This window comes from Arachis duranensis, chromosome 3 (assembly GCF_000817695.3).
Source record: "Arachis duranensis cultivar V14167 chromosome 3, aradu.V14167.gnm2.J7QH, whole genome shotgun sequence".
NCBI classification, from domain to species: Eukaryota; Viridiplantae; Streptophyta; class Magnoliopsida; order Fabales; family Fabaceae; genus Arachis; species Arachis duranensis.
In genome coordinates, this window is record NC_029774.3 from 110145111 (window position 1) to 110160779 (window position 15669).

General features: G+C 34.1%; 1 protein-coding gene across 1 annotated transcript; it reads left to right on the top strand.

Moving 5' to 3' along the window:
• The first annotated feature begins 8851 nt into the window (after positions 1-8851).
• Positions 8852-14785, top strand: LOC107480143 (uncharacterized). Its single transcript, XM_016100283.3, is given in 12 exon segments — positions 8852-10311; positions 10396-10530; positions 10645-10789; positions 11067-11366; positions 11733-11834; positions 11872-12138; positions 12221-12331; positions 12524-12575; positions 12693-12802; positions 12936-13064; positions 13499-13588; positions 13816-14785. Coding segments are annotated over 12 exon segments (3336 nt in total). The 5' UTR covers positions 8852-8950; the 3' UTR covers positions 14350-14785.
• The last annotated feature ends 884 nt before the right edge of the window (positions 14786-15669 follow it).

The window sequence follows — 15669 nt, forward strand, 5'->3', positions numbered from 1 at the left end:
TTTCCAAGCTTTTCAAAATCACCAATCTAGCTCCAATATTCACATATACACAACCTAAGCCACAATCATCATACCCATACACAACATCTCAAAACCCAAACATCATAAAACAACAAAATTACACTAGGGTTAAGAACCTTACCATACCCAAGGTCCAAGGAGACAAGATTAACCTTCTCCTTCAAGAGAGTTGGGTCCTATAACATCAAAGAACCCAAAATCTCAACATTTCACCCATGAAACTCGAAAATAAGGGCTGAGATTTCGAACAGCAACACGTGGCTTACCTCAAGATTGGTTGTATGGGTTTTGTAGAGCTCTCCGCGGTGAACGCGTGGCCGCAAACGGAGCGGCAATCGGAGCTCTAGATCAAAAGTTATGATGGTTTGAAGATCAACCAAGGGAAAGAACTTGAGAGAGTGTTCTTCCTCCCTTTCTCTCTAATTTCAGCTTGTGTGTGTAACAAATGAGGAGAGAGAGTGCTGAAAACTAGGGTTTTGGTTAAGTTATGTTGGGCCAAGGGCCCACTTTGGGTCCAATTGGCCCGGTTTGGCCCGTTCGGTCCAATCTTGGTCTGAATTCTATAAAATTGGTACCAAAATTCTCGTCTCAATCTCCTCTATCACATTTAACCATAAAAATCACATTTTAGGCTTTCTAGAATAAATTCTCATTTATGGGTTAATTAGCCGTTAATTAATCGGGTTTTACATAATGTATAAATAAAATTTTTGAATAAAAAATTAGTAAAATAAAAAAATTATTTAATTAGTTTTGAATTATTATAGTCGTTATACAATTCACACCTAATAAAAAGTACAAATGTACTTTTTAATTCATCCTTGTTGTGATAAGATTGAGAGCTGAGTTGGATGCCCATTAATATTCGGACAGCTCAGTTTCTCAATGAAAGAATGTTTACTGTGTGATTAAGGAAGTTTGAAAAGTCAAAGCTTCATGCATGTATAAATAGAGACTTAAGCCTCTGACAATAAACACTGCAATAACACATAAAATTCTCTTTCCTTTCTATTTCTCTCTATGAATTCTTAAGTTACAATATATATTAATATTATTAAATATATTAATCATCTTTATTATATTGATATAGTAATTGTGATGAATATTGTTATTTAATTATACTTCTTTATTTTAAGTTTATTACCTTTTCCTTATTTATTTATTTATTTTACAACACGTTATCAGCATGAGACTCTGATCAAATTTTGGGAAGACTCAGGTAAAATTTTTTTTATTATGTCGAAACTCTCTCATCTTGGATTTAATGCTCTTGATATATCTGAAAATAACTATTTATCATGGATACTAGATGCTAAAATCTATCTTAATTCAATCAATCTTGGAGATACCATTAAGGCTGAAAATAATACATCTCAGAGGATAAAGCCAAAGCCATGATCTTCCTTCGTCGTCATCTTGATGAAGGATTGAAAAATGAATATCTCACATTAAAAGATCCTGCAGATCTGTGGAAAGACCTTGAAGAAAGGTATAATCATCAAAAGACGGCGATACTTCCTCAAGTCCGATATGAATGAACGCACTTGCGTCTACAGGATTTTAAATCCATAAATGAATATAATTCAGCAATTTTTCGAATCACCTCACGAATGAAATTATGTGGAAAAAAGATAATTGATAATGACATGTTAGAGAAAAGTTTATCGACCTTCCATGCCTTGAATGTGCTTCTGCAGTAGCAGTATCGAGAAAAATGATTTAAAAAATATTCTGAGCTAATTTCTTACCTTCTTGTTGCTGAACGCAATAATGAATTGCTTTTAAAAAACTATGAAGCACGCCCAGCTGGCGCCACCCCATTTTCTAAAGCAAATGCGGCAAATCATTACCCTAAAAAAGGTAAATGGCAAGGTTTTGGTAACAAGAAAAATTATGGAAGCAAAAAAAATTATGTTCACAAGAAAGCAAAATAAATCAACAAAGGATAAATATTTACGTTGTGGTGGAAAGGGCCATTGGTCGCGTACTTGTCATACCCCAAGGGACCTAGTCGATCTTTATCAAGTATCTTTGAAAAAGGATGACAAAGAAAAGGAGACGAATTTCGTTTCAAATAATATTGTTGAAAATTACACCACTTGTAACACCCTAATACTTTTAAACTGAGTTAAGCTTTATTTGAATTATATTTAGTAGTTGATATTCAAAACTTTACAAAATTTTTCTTTTAAAACAAATATGAAATATTTATATAAAATAATTTATATATAAAAATATTGAATAATTAGTTTTTATTAAAATAATTACTAGTTGAAAAATATAAGTGAATCTAGAAATACTAACATGAAAAACGACGTGCTAAACTATGAAGGCACAACAATGACAAGCTTTACTCATACCAAATAATCATAAAAATGAACATCATAATTACAATTGCAATCACTCGACAAGGATGAAACAAGACACATAAGAAATCCTAAATCTCTTAACTTGTTTAAATATGACTGAAACAATCGCCTATTCTTCCTTCTTAAGATAAACGTTTAATGGTTCGTATCTACGTTCTTGGTGGCTCACTCCTAATAGTGCACTTGTCTTTTCACCTCAACTAAGCAGTGTATTACTTTGTGCAGCATCCTTCCTGAAGATGGTACGGAGAGAGGGGTGAGAAACAAAAGTTTCTCAGTAGTTTATCTATAAGGTGTCATCATTTCCATCTCCAGCCATTCCGAGTTTTAAAATAAAAACAGTGATAATGCAATGTTGTTCAATTATTATTTTCAAAAGTCTTTGTTAGTCGGAGTGATGTAACTTTTAGATGCTTCTCATTTACTTATGTTATGACATGTGTGATGCATATAAAATGCCTATAGCGTTAAAACATATAAATGTAAACTCATAAACCTTGGTATGATGTTCTCATAGGCCATAAAGCAAGGCAAAATAAATAATAAATAAGAGAAAAATAGTAACATTGCCATAGATAAGTCAAACAGAATAGATCTGAATAAAATAAAGATCTTAAATAATATCATACATCATACAAAAAGGAACTTTGGATAAAGAAGGATCTTTGAATGAAATAATAAACATAATCATAAATTAAAAAGGATAAAAGAAGAACAATCATGATCACATATTTCATTGTACTTTTCATTACTTTTTCTCATAGCTTTTATGGAAGGTATTGAGCTTAAACCGGTATAAAAGGTGGGAGTCCCCTTCCTTTACCGAAGGTTCTTATCCCAAATGTTTTGACGATCACCTTCCCTTACCGAAGGATCATCTCGATCGATCACCTTCCCTTACCGAAGGATCATATCAATATCTTGTATTAGGGGGTCACATTCCTTTACCAAAGGATCATTCCCTCAATTCAATTTACAATCAAGGTTATTTAGACATACACAAGGAAAGAGTTATATCAACAAAGATATTTTATTATATAAAATTGATGGGAGTTTCCTTCCCTTGCCAAAGGTTCCCAAAAGTTTGTCCATCACCATCCCTTACCGAAGGATCATCTCGATTCAATCACCTTCCCTCACCGAATGATCATCTCGATTTTTTTGTCTTTGGGGGTCACCTTCCCTTACCGAATGATCATTCCCTCAGTTCTTTAATGCACATAAGATTGTTATTATAATGCATAAAGTGTATGAAGAAAAGAGACATTATATCATGACGTGCAGTGCTAACATATATATTCAAAAACATTTAAGATATGACATATAAAAATTAGCACAAGAACCCCCTACCTCGAGTGAAGTTCCGATAGGTATTCCGATGCAAATAGATGCGATTTGTTAGTGAAGAGAGACTTGTCCCATGGCTAGACTTTGTGTATACTAGAATATTTTGTATAGAAAAAGGGAATAGATTGAGAAAGGAATGATCAAATAGCTCTTAGGTATGTGCAGATTATGTTAGAAGGCATTTAAGTGAAATCTTCAATCTGAATCGTCATTTTGTGAGCCCTATAATATTTTCTATATTTAGAATTTGGAAATATCTATTAGTGATAAATTTATATAGAATTGAATTAGCTTTAAAATGAATCTTAAATGAAGTCAATCGGATGACCACAACTTGAGATATTCTCGAAATACTGTTAGTATATTAGGCTGGCTGATAAGAGCGCGATTTTCTACTATAAACTTGTAACCGATTTATCTACCTAATCTAATTTGAATTTGATTTTATACTGAACTTAAGGAATAGAACTATTATTCTTATCTTTTCATATAACTAAATATCATTCAAATCTAATAAATGTAGAATTAATTATGACTATATTTTAAAAGGTTGTTTATTGTCGGTTAGAGATTTACTACCACTAGTGTTTTCATATGTTTAAATTTCAAATTCAAATCTTAAATCGTTATCATTTTAATTAATTAATTAGTTATAAAAAATGACTTGATTCAAAAAGTTGGGATGTTACACCACTCATTATGATGTATCTGATTTCTTTGAGGATTCTGGAGGAAATATTGGTCATTTGATCAATGATGGAAAAGTTTAATATGTGGGTTTGCTAAACTCATGTAAAAAAATAATGTAAAAAAAATTATTAAGTTATTTTCAATGTATTTAAATTTCATGTACGATGTATATAAATAATGTTTAATAAAATATTTGTGAATTTCAAAATTACTGCATGTGCCAAGATAATAATAATAAAATTTAGTATATACTATACTTCTTAGAAAAATATTTTCAATCAAGAAACTAGTTTTACTGTGCAAACATTTCTGCTCATTTTGTTATTATTTGTCTTTGAAGAAAATGATAAGGACATATAGTGAAGATGTTTGCCTTGCAGATAGGGCAAGTTCGCATACTATTCTCAGAAGTAATGTATATTTTACTCATCTTGTGCCAAAAGAAGAATATGTTAATACTATTATTGGCTCGGGCAATGTGATAGAAGGCTCCAGAAAAGCTATAATTTGTTTTCTGGAGGAACAAAATTCATAATAAATAATGCACTATTGTCTACTAAGTCACTAAGGAACTTATTGAGTTTCAAAGATATTCACCGAAATGGATATCATATTGAAACAATGAATGAGAAAAATCATGAGTACTTATGTATCACAACTCATGATTTAAATAAAAACGTTATATTAGAAAAGTTACCCTCACTTTCATCTAGGTTGTATTATACTAAATTTAGTGCAATTGAATCACATGCCATTGTAAACCAGAAGTTTACTAGCCCAAATGAATTCAGAACTTGGCATGATTGATTGGGTCATCCGGGAACAATCATAATGCGGAGAATTATTGAAACCTCTCATGGACATTCACTAAAGAACCAGAAGATTCTTAAATCTAGTGAATTTTGTTGTGCTGCATGTTCTCAAGGAAAGCTAATTTTAAGGCCATCACCAGTAAAGATTGGATTTGAGTACCCTGAATTCCTAGAAAGGATTCAAGACAATATATGTGGACCTATTCATCTACCATGTGGATCTTTTAGATATTTTATGGTCCTAATAGACGTATCTTCAAGATGGTCACATGTGTGCTTATTGTCTTCTCGCAACCTGGAGTTTGCGAGATTACTTACTTAAATTATTCAATTAAAAGCGTTCAAAGCATTTCGTCTTGATAATGCTGGTGAATTTACTTCCCAAACTTTTTATGCTTATTGTATGGCTAACGGAATAAGCGTTGAACATCCAGTAGCTCGTGTTCATACACAAAATGGGTTAGCAGAATCACTTATTAAACGCCTCCAATTAATTGTTAGACCCTTACTTATGAGAACAAATATCCCAACCTCGGCTTGGGGGCATGCTATTTCACATGCTGTAGCACTCATTCGTTTGAGGCTAATAAGTTACCATAAGTTCTCTCCTGTACAATTAGCTTTTGGCCAACAGCTAAATATTTTCCATTTAAGAATATTCGGGTGTGCGATATATGTTCCCATTGCACCATCTTCTCGCACCAAAATGGGACCCCAAAGAAAATTGGAGATATATGTTGGATATGATTCTCCCTCTATAGTTAGGTATCTTGAGATACAAACTGGAGATGTATTTAAAGCCAGATTTGCAAATTGTCATTTTGATGAATCAAAATTTCTAACATTAGAGGAAGAGAATAAGCTTCCTAAAAAAGAACTTAATTAGAATGCATCATCCTTGATGCATTTAGATCCTCGATTAGGGCAATGTGAACTAAAAGTTCAAAAGATTATACATTTGCAAAGAATAGCAAGTGAATTGCCTGATGCATTTTCTGATACAAAGATGATAATCAAATCTTATATACCAGTAGAAAATGTCCCAATTCGAATTGATGTTCCCATTAGAAAAGTGGCCATTGAAACAAATTCACGCCAGAAGCGTGGTAGACCTGTCAGTTCTAAAGACAAAAATCTTTGAAAAAGAAAAGAGGTAAATACTATTCCTGTTGAAAAAGACATAGTAAAGACACCTACAGTTGTCTAAAATTCTAATATAATTTTGACGCCAGAAGATGTTCAGATACCTGAAAATTGTGAAAATGATTAAATCTCAATAAATTATGTCTTTACAGGAGAAAAATGGGACCAAAATAAGACAATTGTCAATGAAATATTTGCCTATAATGGGCATTAAATATTATGCATGAAACTAAGGATCTTGAGCCAAGAACAATCGAAGAATGTCGACAAAGGAATGATTGGCCGAAATGGGAAGAAGATATGAAGGCTAAGTTAGACTCACTTGTAAAACGTGAAGTTTTTGGACCTGTAGTCCATACACCAGAAGATGTAAACCCTGTTAGATACAGATGGGTATTTGTGAGAAAATAAAATGAGAAAATGAAGTTGTACGCTACAAAGCTCAACTTGTGGCATAAGGTTTTTCACAAAGACCCGGTATAGATTATGAAGAAACATATTCCCTTGTAGTAGATGCAATAACATTGCGTTATTTGGTCAGTTTATCCGCATATCATAAACTACATATGTATTTAATTGATGTGGTAACATCCTACTTATACAGATCATTAGATCGTGATATCTATATGAAAGTCTTTGAAGGACTAAACATATCTAAACCATCCAATGAATATTCACATGGGTTATACTCAGTCAAATTGCAATGATCTTTATATGGTCTAAAGCAACTTGGACAAATGTAGTATAATTGTCTTACTGAGTATCTGGCCAAAAATGGATTCAAGAATGATGATGTCTGCTCATGTGTTTTCATAAAGAAATCTGCATCTGGATTCATTATAATTGTTGTGTACGTTAATGATTTAAATATCATTGGAACCCCTGAAGAGATTATAACAACTATAAAAGCTCTAAAAGAAGAGTTTGAGATGAAATATCTTGGAAAGACTAAATTTTGTCTCGGCCTGCAGATTGAGCATACAAAAAGTGGGATCTTTATTCATCAAACAACATATATAGAAAAGATCTTGAAGAGATTTTATATGGATAAGTCACATCCATTAAGTACCCCAATGATCGTAAGGTCTTTGGATGTGGAGAAGGATTAATTCCATCCTAAAGAAGAAAATGAAGATATCCTTGGTCCTAAAGTACCATATCTTAGTGTCATTGGAGCGCTAATATATCTTGCTAATAATACACGACCTGACATATCATTTGCAGTAAATTTACTAGCAAGGTATAGTTTCTCTCCAACCAGAAGACATTGGAATGGAATTAAACAAATATTTCGATATCTTCATGGAACGGTAGATATGGGATTGTTTTATCCATATGGATCCAAGTCACAATTAGTTGGCTATGCTGATGCTGGATACTTGTCTGATCCACACAAAGGGAGATCTCAAACATAATATCTATTCACGTATGGTGATACAACTATATCATGGAGGTCCACGAAACACACGATAGCAGCAACCTCCTCTAATCATGCTGAAATACTAGCGATATATGAAGCAAGTCGCGAGGATTTTTGGCTTAGAAGTCTGATCTAATATATTTTGTCATCATGTGGACTGATTGATCAGAAGATAATTTGGCAGACTTATTTACAAAGTCACTTCCAAAATCCTCCTTTGAAAAATTAGTACATCAGATTGGGACGCGCCGATTTCGAGACATTAAATGATGTCGACAAGAGGGGGAGACTGTACTCTTTTTTCCTTGGTCAGGTTTTTTCCATTGGATTTTTCTTGACAAGTTTTTTAATGAGGCAGTCCCTATCAAAGGATATTGTACTCTTTTTCCTTCACTAGAATTTTTTTCTATTGGATTTTTCTTTAATAAGGTTTTAACGAGATATAATTCTAAATGGTCATCCAAGCAGGAGTGTTCTGATAAGATTGAGAGCTAAGTTGGTTGCCCATTAATATTCGGACGGCTTAGTTTCTCAATGAAAGAATGTTTATTGTGTGATTAATGAAATTTGAAAATTCAAAACTTGGTGCATGTATAAATAGAGGCTTGAGCCTCTGACAATAAATACTAGAATAACACATAAAATTCTCTTTTCTTTCTATTTTTTTCTATAAGTTCTTAAGTTACAATATATATAATATTAGTAAATATATTAATCATCTCTATTATATTGAAATAGTAATTATAATGAATATTATTATCTAATTATACTTTTTATTTTATATTTATTACCTCTTTCTTATATATTTATTTATTTATTTTACAACAATCCTTTCCTTTATTACTGTTGAATATTCATATATCTTCAATGTTTCCATTCTTACTTGCTACATGTCATCAACCGCCAAGTCAGACGGTTTAATTTTTGTCTTACCGTTACAGTTACCGCGGAATTTGACGTCCTTTCAAACGTTTCTAAATTGTAAGTTTGTAACCGAAAAATTCCTTCTTCCCAAAAGAAATAAAACAAAACAAAACAAAATTTTGGAGGGAAAAACGAAAAGAGTATCCAATTATCCATTCCAATTTCCATTATCTTCTTCAACCAATTTTTCTTCTCACCTTTCCCTTTGGTCATCAGTCGTCACCATGATCCGTTCCCAAAACGGTTGCACCAATACTCACAAGAGACCTTTCGCACTCGATTCTTCCTCTTCCAATTCTAATCCGATCAAGAAGAAGAAGCCAACCGCAACAGCAACCGCCTCCGCCTCCGTTCTATTTACCCACTTCGACTCGCCCCTCCTCTCATCCCTAAACGGCGTCGTTTCCACCCCCGACTCCATCATCCTCCATCCGGACTCCCCCTACACCATTGGCCGCACTCCCCGCCACTGCGATTTCTTCTTCCGCCACCGCCACGTCAGCAAGCGCCACTGCCAGATCCTCTTCGATGGTTCCCTCCGCAAACTTTACATCCTCAATGGAGTTTTTCTATCCTGCAAGGGTTCTAAAACCCGTGTCGTTCACGAGTTCAGGAAAAGGATGATGTCGTTTAGAGCCGGCGGCAGTGGCGGTGGCGGGGAAGAGGCTTTCGCGTTTCGAAAAGCTTCCAATGGAGTTTTCGTGAACGGTGTCGAGATCGGTAAGGGAACGGCCGTGGAGTTGTCGGTTGGAGACAAGGTCTCACTGGTGTGTGGGAACGATGATTGTTCGTGTGGAATTGGGAACCGGGTAGGGTTTTTAGTTCAAAGAATCGTTTTCGAAAATCGGTTTCGTGAAGGGTGTGACGACGATGATGAAATTGATGGGTTAACATGCTCGGGGCACTCACAAGGGAACAGGAACAAGAGGGTTCTTGCTGTTAGGGCAAATGGGTTGCGTTCCAATGTGTTTTCAAGATATGAGCGAGTTGTTGAGAGGGCGAAATTTATTTTAGAGAGGTGCAGGGAAATCTTGCTTAGGGATGATCCAGTGTCTTGCATTTTTCGAGCTGTGTCGGATACACAGTTCGGATTGAAGTGTGATCGTGGTGGCAGTTCGGTGAACAGCAATGTTTCTGGCAATGATGTTAGATTGTTGGTGAATGCTGAAGAGCAATTTGACTGTGACAAGTCACAAAGGATGAACTTTACAGTGGAAGATAGAACTAATGACTTAGCACAGTTGAGTTCGGAGGCTCTTTGTGAAGGTAAAGGGGTGGCCGTGGAAGCTGAAAGTGATGAACTTCATCAGCATGTTTTTCATAAAGGGATTTTGGATGATAATGTTGATAAGATACCCTTGAATTCAGTAGGGGTGGAAGATATTCCTTCTGATAGGTACAAAGGGGGAAATAATGGAGGCATGTTTCATCCTTCGCCTGGGAAGAACTTTTACCTGAATCGCCTTCAATTTTCGGAACATGCTTCCTCAGAACTTCAGCATTCCATATCTCTCCCTGAACTTCTGTATCCTGTTGAAAGCATTTCAAGGATGTTCATTGCAACATTTACAAGTGACATAAACTGGTGTGATCTCCTAATATATATTCGTTATTTTGATTTTTCCCACCATTTTGTCTCTTGATTAATACTAGTATAGCTGTGTTTTAGGTTCTTGACATATTGCAAGATTCCTTTTCATCTGCCAGTTACGGTTGCTTGTCATAACACTGAGAGGTGTTGGAGTTCAAGACCTAATGAAAGAGTATTTGTGCCCTACCCGGATTATCCTAACCTAGTTGTAGTGTAAGTGTATTTTTTTTTTTTAAAGGTTCAAATATATGCAACTAAATTTATGCCCATTCTTTATGGTACTTGATTTTACCTCTTTCTTACCTTTCTTTCTTCTCTGGATGTTAGTTATCCTTCATTTCCTGAAACCATAGCATTTGGTAGTAACCACAAGAGACAGGGGATTGCTTGCCATCATCCAAAGTTGATTGTTCTGCAAAGAGAAGATAATATAAGAGTTATCATTACATCTGCAAATTTGGTGGAAAAGCAGGTATGCTGTTAGCCAAATTTAAAGTTATCAACACTAATGTTAATTTGTAGTCTTAAGAATTAAAGGACTTCATGGTATTTAACTGATTAAAATGTTTAATTATGCGCTGAATACTTATTACCCTCATGGATGAAAGATGCTTCTAGCTTTGCAGTATTTTTCTCTGAGGTCTGCAAACTTTATGTGTAATTAACTATTATAAATCATGCAGACAATATGTTTATAACTATAACTATGTTTGCTAGTATCAAATCTATTAACTTTTTTGTCTATGTAGTGGAACAGTGTGACTAATACTATTTGGTGGCAAGATTTCCCTCGTGCTGTCTCAGCTGATTTTGCATCACTTTTCCCAAAATCGGATGAAGAAACTCAGAGAGATTCAAAATGTGATTTTGCTGGACATTTGGCTGGGTTTATGGCAGCTCTCATGATTGATATACCCAGCCAAGCCCACTGGATTACCCTGTTGACTAAATATGACTTTGGAGGTGCAACAGGACATCTTGTTGCTTCAGTACCTGGGATTCACTTCTACAGAACTTTGATCATGCCTGAATCTTTCCAGTCCAATCTTGTAAGTGCCAAAATATGTCAAGCATATGTTGCTGCATGATTGCAGTGTTGATCTCTGCCTTTACCAGTCCAGTGTTTTTAGTTTTTGATATGAACTATAATCTTCTTGTGCTTTTTAGTATTTCAATGTTGCATCCACCTTGCTTTTAGTTGGGGTAGAATATGGTACCTGAAAGACTAGCTCGGTTTTTGCTAAAGTGAGCATGTAGAAAATTAGTTTTCTTCTTGAATGTTAGTACAAATTCTATTGTCAACCATTTGTCACTTCATGGCGTTAAGTTTGATTTGCTTTCTGCTTTGGATCCTTTGACTATGTATACTCTTTTTAGACACTGATTGCTGTGCATCTTTGTCAATTGGTGTCAAGTTTCTTGGTTCAGTTGTGGCATCTGTGGTTGGTTTGAGCCATCTTTTCCGCTCTTCAGTAGATTCAAAAAGTGCAAGACTTAAAGCACTGGCTACTTTCTACGTATGTGGGGTTCTCCATTCATCTTTTTTTTTTTTAGCCTAAATTTGTATTTCATTTGCATTGCTTTTCTTTCATTTCTGTCAATAACCATTATGATCTTTAATTTTCCTTTCTTTTGTTTTTGCCCTTTTCCATAGATTATGTTCAGCTTGGTTTTCTGCCTAGAAATGTAGCAAAATGGGTTTCTCCTCTTTGGGATGCTGGATTCCTCAGGTTTTCTGGTTACGTTTGTCCCAAAGAGGCCCTTGCAGCTGCCTTAGGAGAAAATCCAAACAAAGTACAACTGATTTTAAATGTGTCACGGGTATGTCCGGGTATCTTTTCTACTTTGTTAGTTACCATGCTGAATATGTAAGTAAACTTATACAATTTTTATGAACATGCAGGGGAATCATTTTCAAGATACATCAAAGATGATGGAATCTGAGCACATTGCTGCTTTTGGATCACTCATTGCTTCTATCCAAAGATGCTATGGCCTATGGAGATTGCAAGAGGTAAATTACACTGAAATGTTTTTCCATTGACTCCTATAGCTTATTTCATTGAATTTTATCTGTTGAATTTAAATACTCAGTAAGTAATTAACTTTAATGTTGAAATTAAGGCTATATTTGATCTCTTTGTTATATCTTGGTAAAATAATTTCAAATGATCCAGTTTAATGTCATCCTTATTATTTGTACCAGGTTCTGAATCGATATAAGTGGCCTGAGTCATTAGAGTCTGATATTATATATGGTAACTCTATGTTTCAAGTGTTACTTATTTTTTAGTGATTGCCTTCGCTTTTCTATTAGAAGTTGAAATCAAGATGATGCCATTGTTTGATTGTTTATAACTTTTTCTGCCTATTAGGTGCATCTTCTATTGGTTCATCTGTCAATTCAAAATTTCTTGCTGCATTTTCTGCTGCTGCTGGGAAGAAATCATTGCAACATTTTGATTCAGAAGAGTCTGATCCTGAAGTAATTTCAAGACTTTTGCTATTCTTTTAGATTTCCTTGATACATATATATTTTCTATTTAAGAGGCATAATCTGTTGAAATTGCATTTATTCACTAGTTCAGCATTCTAATGATTCTTTGTTTCTTTGATAGTGGGGCTGCTGGAATGCGAGGGACGAATTGAAGAACCCTTCTGTTAGGATCATTTTTCCCACTATTGAAAGAGTGAAGAATGCATATAATGGGATTTTGCCTTCAAGACGCATTCTTTGCTTCACCGAGGTAGAATATGACTTTCTTATTGAGTGAATAAGATCAGAGGTTTTACCTTGGATAATGTGTTTTGTTCCTTATAGTGGATTCCTTTCATATCCTGTTATTTTGGTGAGCCTACTAGATTTTAGTTCATATGTGTGGAATGCATGGACAATATTAAAGCATTTTTTCAAGACATTCTGCATTATCCATGATGGATTTAAATTCTTTTCATGCAGTTGTCATTGTTGTTGTTTTTTATTTTATTATTATTTTTTTAATGGGGAACAGAAATAGATACAAAGATTTTTCTGGGTTCTAAGGTCTTTGTGAATCTTATTTAATCAGATCAAATTTTGTCATTTTTTTTTCATGAATTAAAATTTTCGTTTGTGAAGTTATCTTTTGACATTGCATGTAAGATGTGAACAACGCAGAACTGATTATCTACTTTTAAACAGAGAACATGGCAAAGGTTGAAGACTTTAGATATACTTCATGATGCTATCCCTCATCCCCATGACAGAATAGGACACCCGATGCATACCAAGGTAACTAATGTATGCTCTTCTATCTTATATTTGATGATTAAACTTTGATGGGAAAGATTATCATTGGCAAGTCATTTGAGGTGCTTTTGTAATCTTTGCTCGTTATGTTGTGTATTTGGATTGCCATTGCGTGATTAGCTCCTTAATTATAAAACTGTCTGTGTTTTTCTTTCCCCTGCATAAATGTATAGTCATTTAAGTCTTATTGTGAAAATTGGTTTGCTCAGGTGGTTAGGAGACGCTTCTGGTCTAAGAGTAAAAGGGATGCACCCTCCATTGGTTGGGTATATTGTGGGTCTCATAATTTTAGTGCAGCTGCCTGGGGACGACAAATTTCGAATCCATTTGATACCAAATCCGATGGACCTCAAAAAGGGGACCCTTGTTCGAATGCTGGACTTCACATTTGCAATTACGAACTTGGGATTATTTTTACTTTCCCTCCTACTGAAGAAAATACGGATTGTCCTCAAGTTAAAAGCACAAGATTAGATGATATAGCTCTGCCATTTGTGTTGCCTGCTCCTAAATATGGATGGAGAGATAGGCCAGCTACAATGCAGGCTATGAAGGAGGCGATGGCGGAGCTCAATGAGCACGAGAGGTTGAAACTTGCAGAAGAAGAAATGTTGGAGGAGGTTGTTGAGGAAGAGGAAGAAGTGGAAGGAAATGATTATGTTGGTGGTGAGGAGGAGAAGGAGGAGGAGAAGGCATATGCTGAGATACTGTGGAGCCAGGTTGATTCTTCCGAGAGCACTTGAAAGAAAGCAGGGACTATTACTGGGCATTGATGTATAGATAGAGAGCCCAGTGGTGCAAGTCTGGTAATTGGGCATGAATAATAGGAGGATTGAAGAGCAAGGCAGTTGTTGAAGTGATAAGGATGTTCCCATAGTAGCAACAAAGGATGTAATCTTATCCCGTACGTGTGGTATTTTACAACACCAACTCCCCGTGTTTCAATCAGCGGCATGCAGTTATTATTGTGGCATCACGGAATAGCAACTGCCAACTAGCAAGGCATGACATGAAGCCATGACTATGCTAAGCAGAGAGCTCCATCACTTCGCTCAACAATTGATACCTAATCAATATTTATTCTTTTTTAGTCTACCCTTTGTTTGTGTTTCATATTTTAGTGTCAAAGTGATTTATAATTTGAGGATTATTTTAAGTATTTAGCTCATTTGTGTTAAAGGCATGTATACAAAGTATAATAAAAAATTTTAAATTTTTTTTATGTATTTAATATTTTAGAAATATAAAAAATTATTTTTAATAATTTAGTAAAATATATATTTTTTATTAAAGACTAAATATTAGTCCAAATTTTTATGTCAATGCGTTATAACTCAAATGACATAATCTCTTTATATTCACCTAAGAGGTCGCGGGTTTGAGTCTTCTATCTTTGGTAAAAAAGAAATTAGTCCAAATTTTTGTAAAAATAAAAAAAAAGTTAATAAGAATAATTTTCGTTACAAGTATGTCCTAAATGGTTATATGCAGGGATGAACATAAGGGGCGAGTGGAGACCTCGGCCCCGAGCTTTTTTTTAAAAAAAAATTAATAGTAATAAGTTATTAAGTATGATTTAATCTTTTAAAAATTTATTTAGTATTTAATCCGGTATAAATAAAAATTAAGTCTAACCTAAATATTAAAGATTTCTAATATCTAAAAAGTAGGTAAAAAATATTTAAAAAATCTAAAAAAGATATTATTACTAATATTTTTTAATTAAATAAAATTTTTCAAATCTCATAAAGTGGATTCTTTTTCTTCTTGTGATCGTCCTTGATTCATTTGGTATTAATTTTTGCTATTTCAACTGCTACAACTGAGAGATCTTTTTCAGTTATGAATATTGTAAAGAATAACTCAGAAACAAAACGAAAGATGAATTTCTTGCTAATTGGCTTTTAATTATATTGAAAAGGAAATTGTTGAAAAATTTGACACAGATTCTATTATCGATCAATATGAGGAATCGACCACTTCGTTAGTAAAAAGTACACACATATTTTTTGTACTTTAAAATAGATTCTCTATTAGTATTTTTTTATAATATATCTTACATT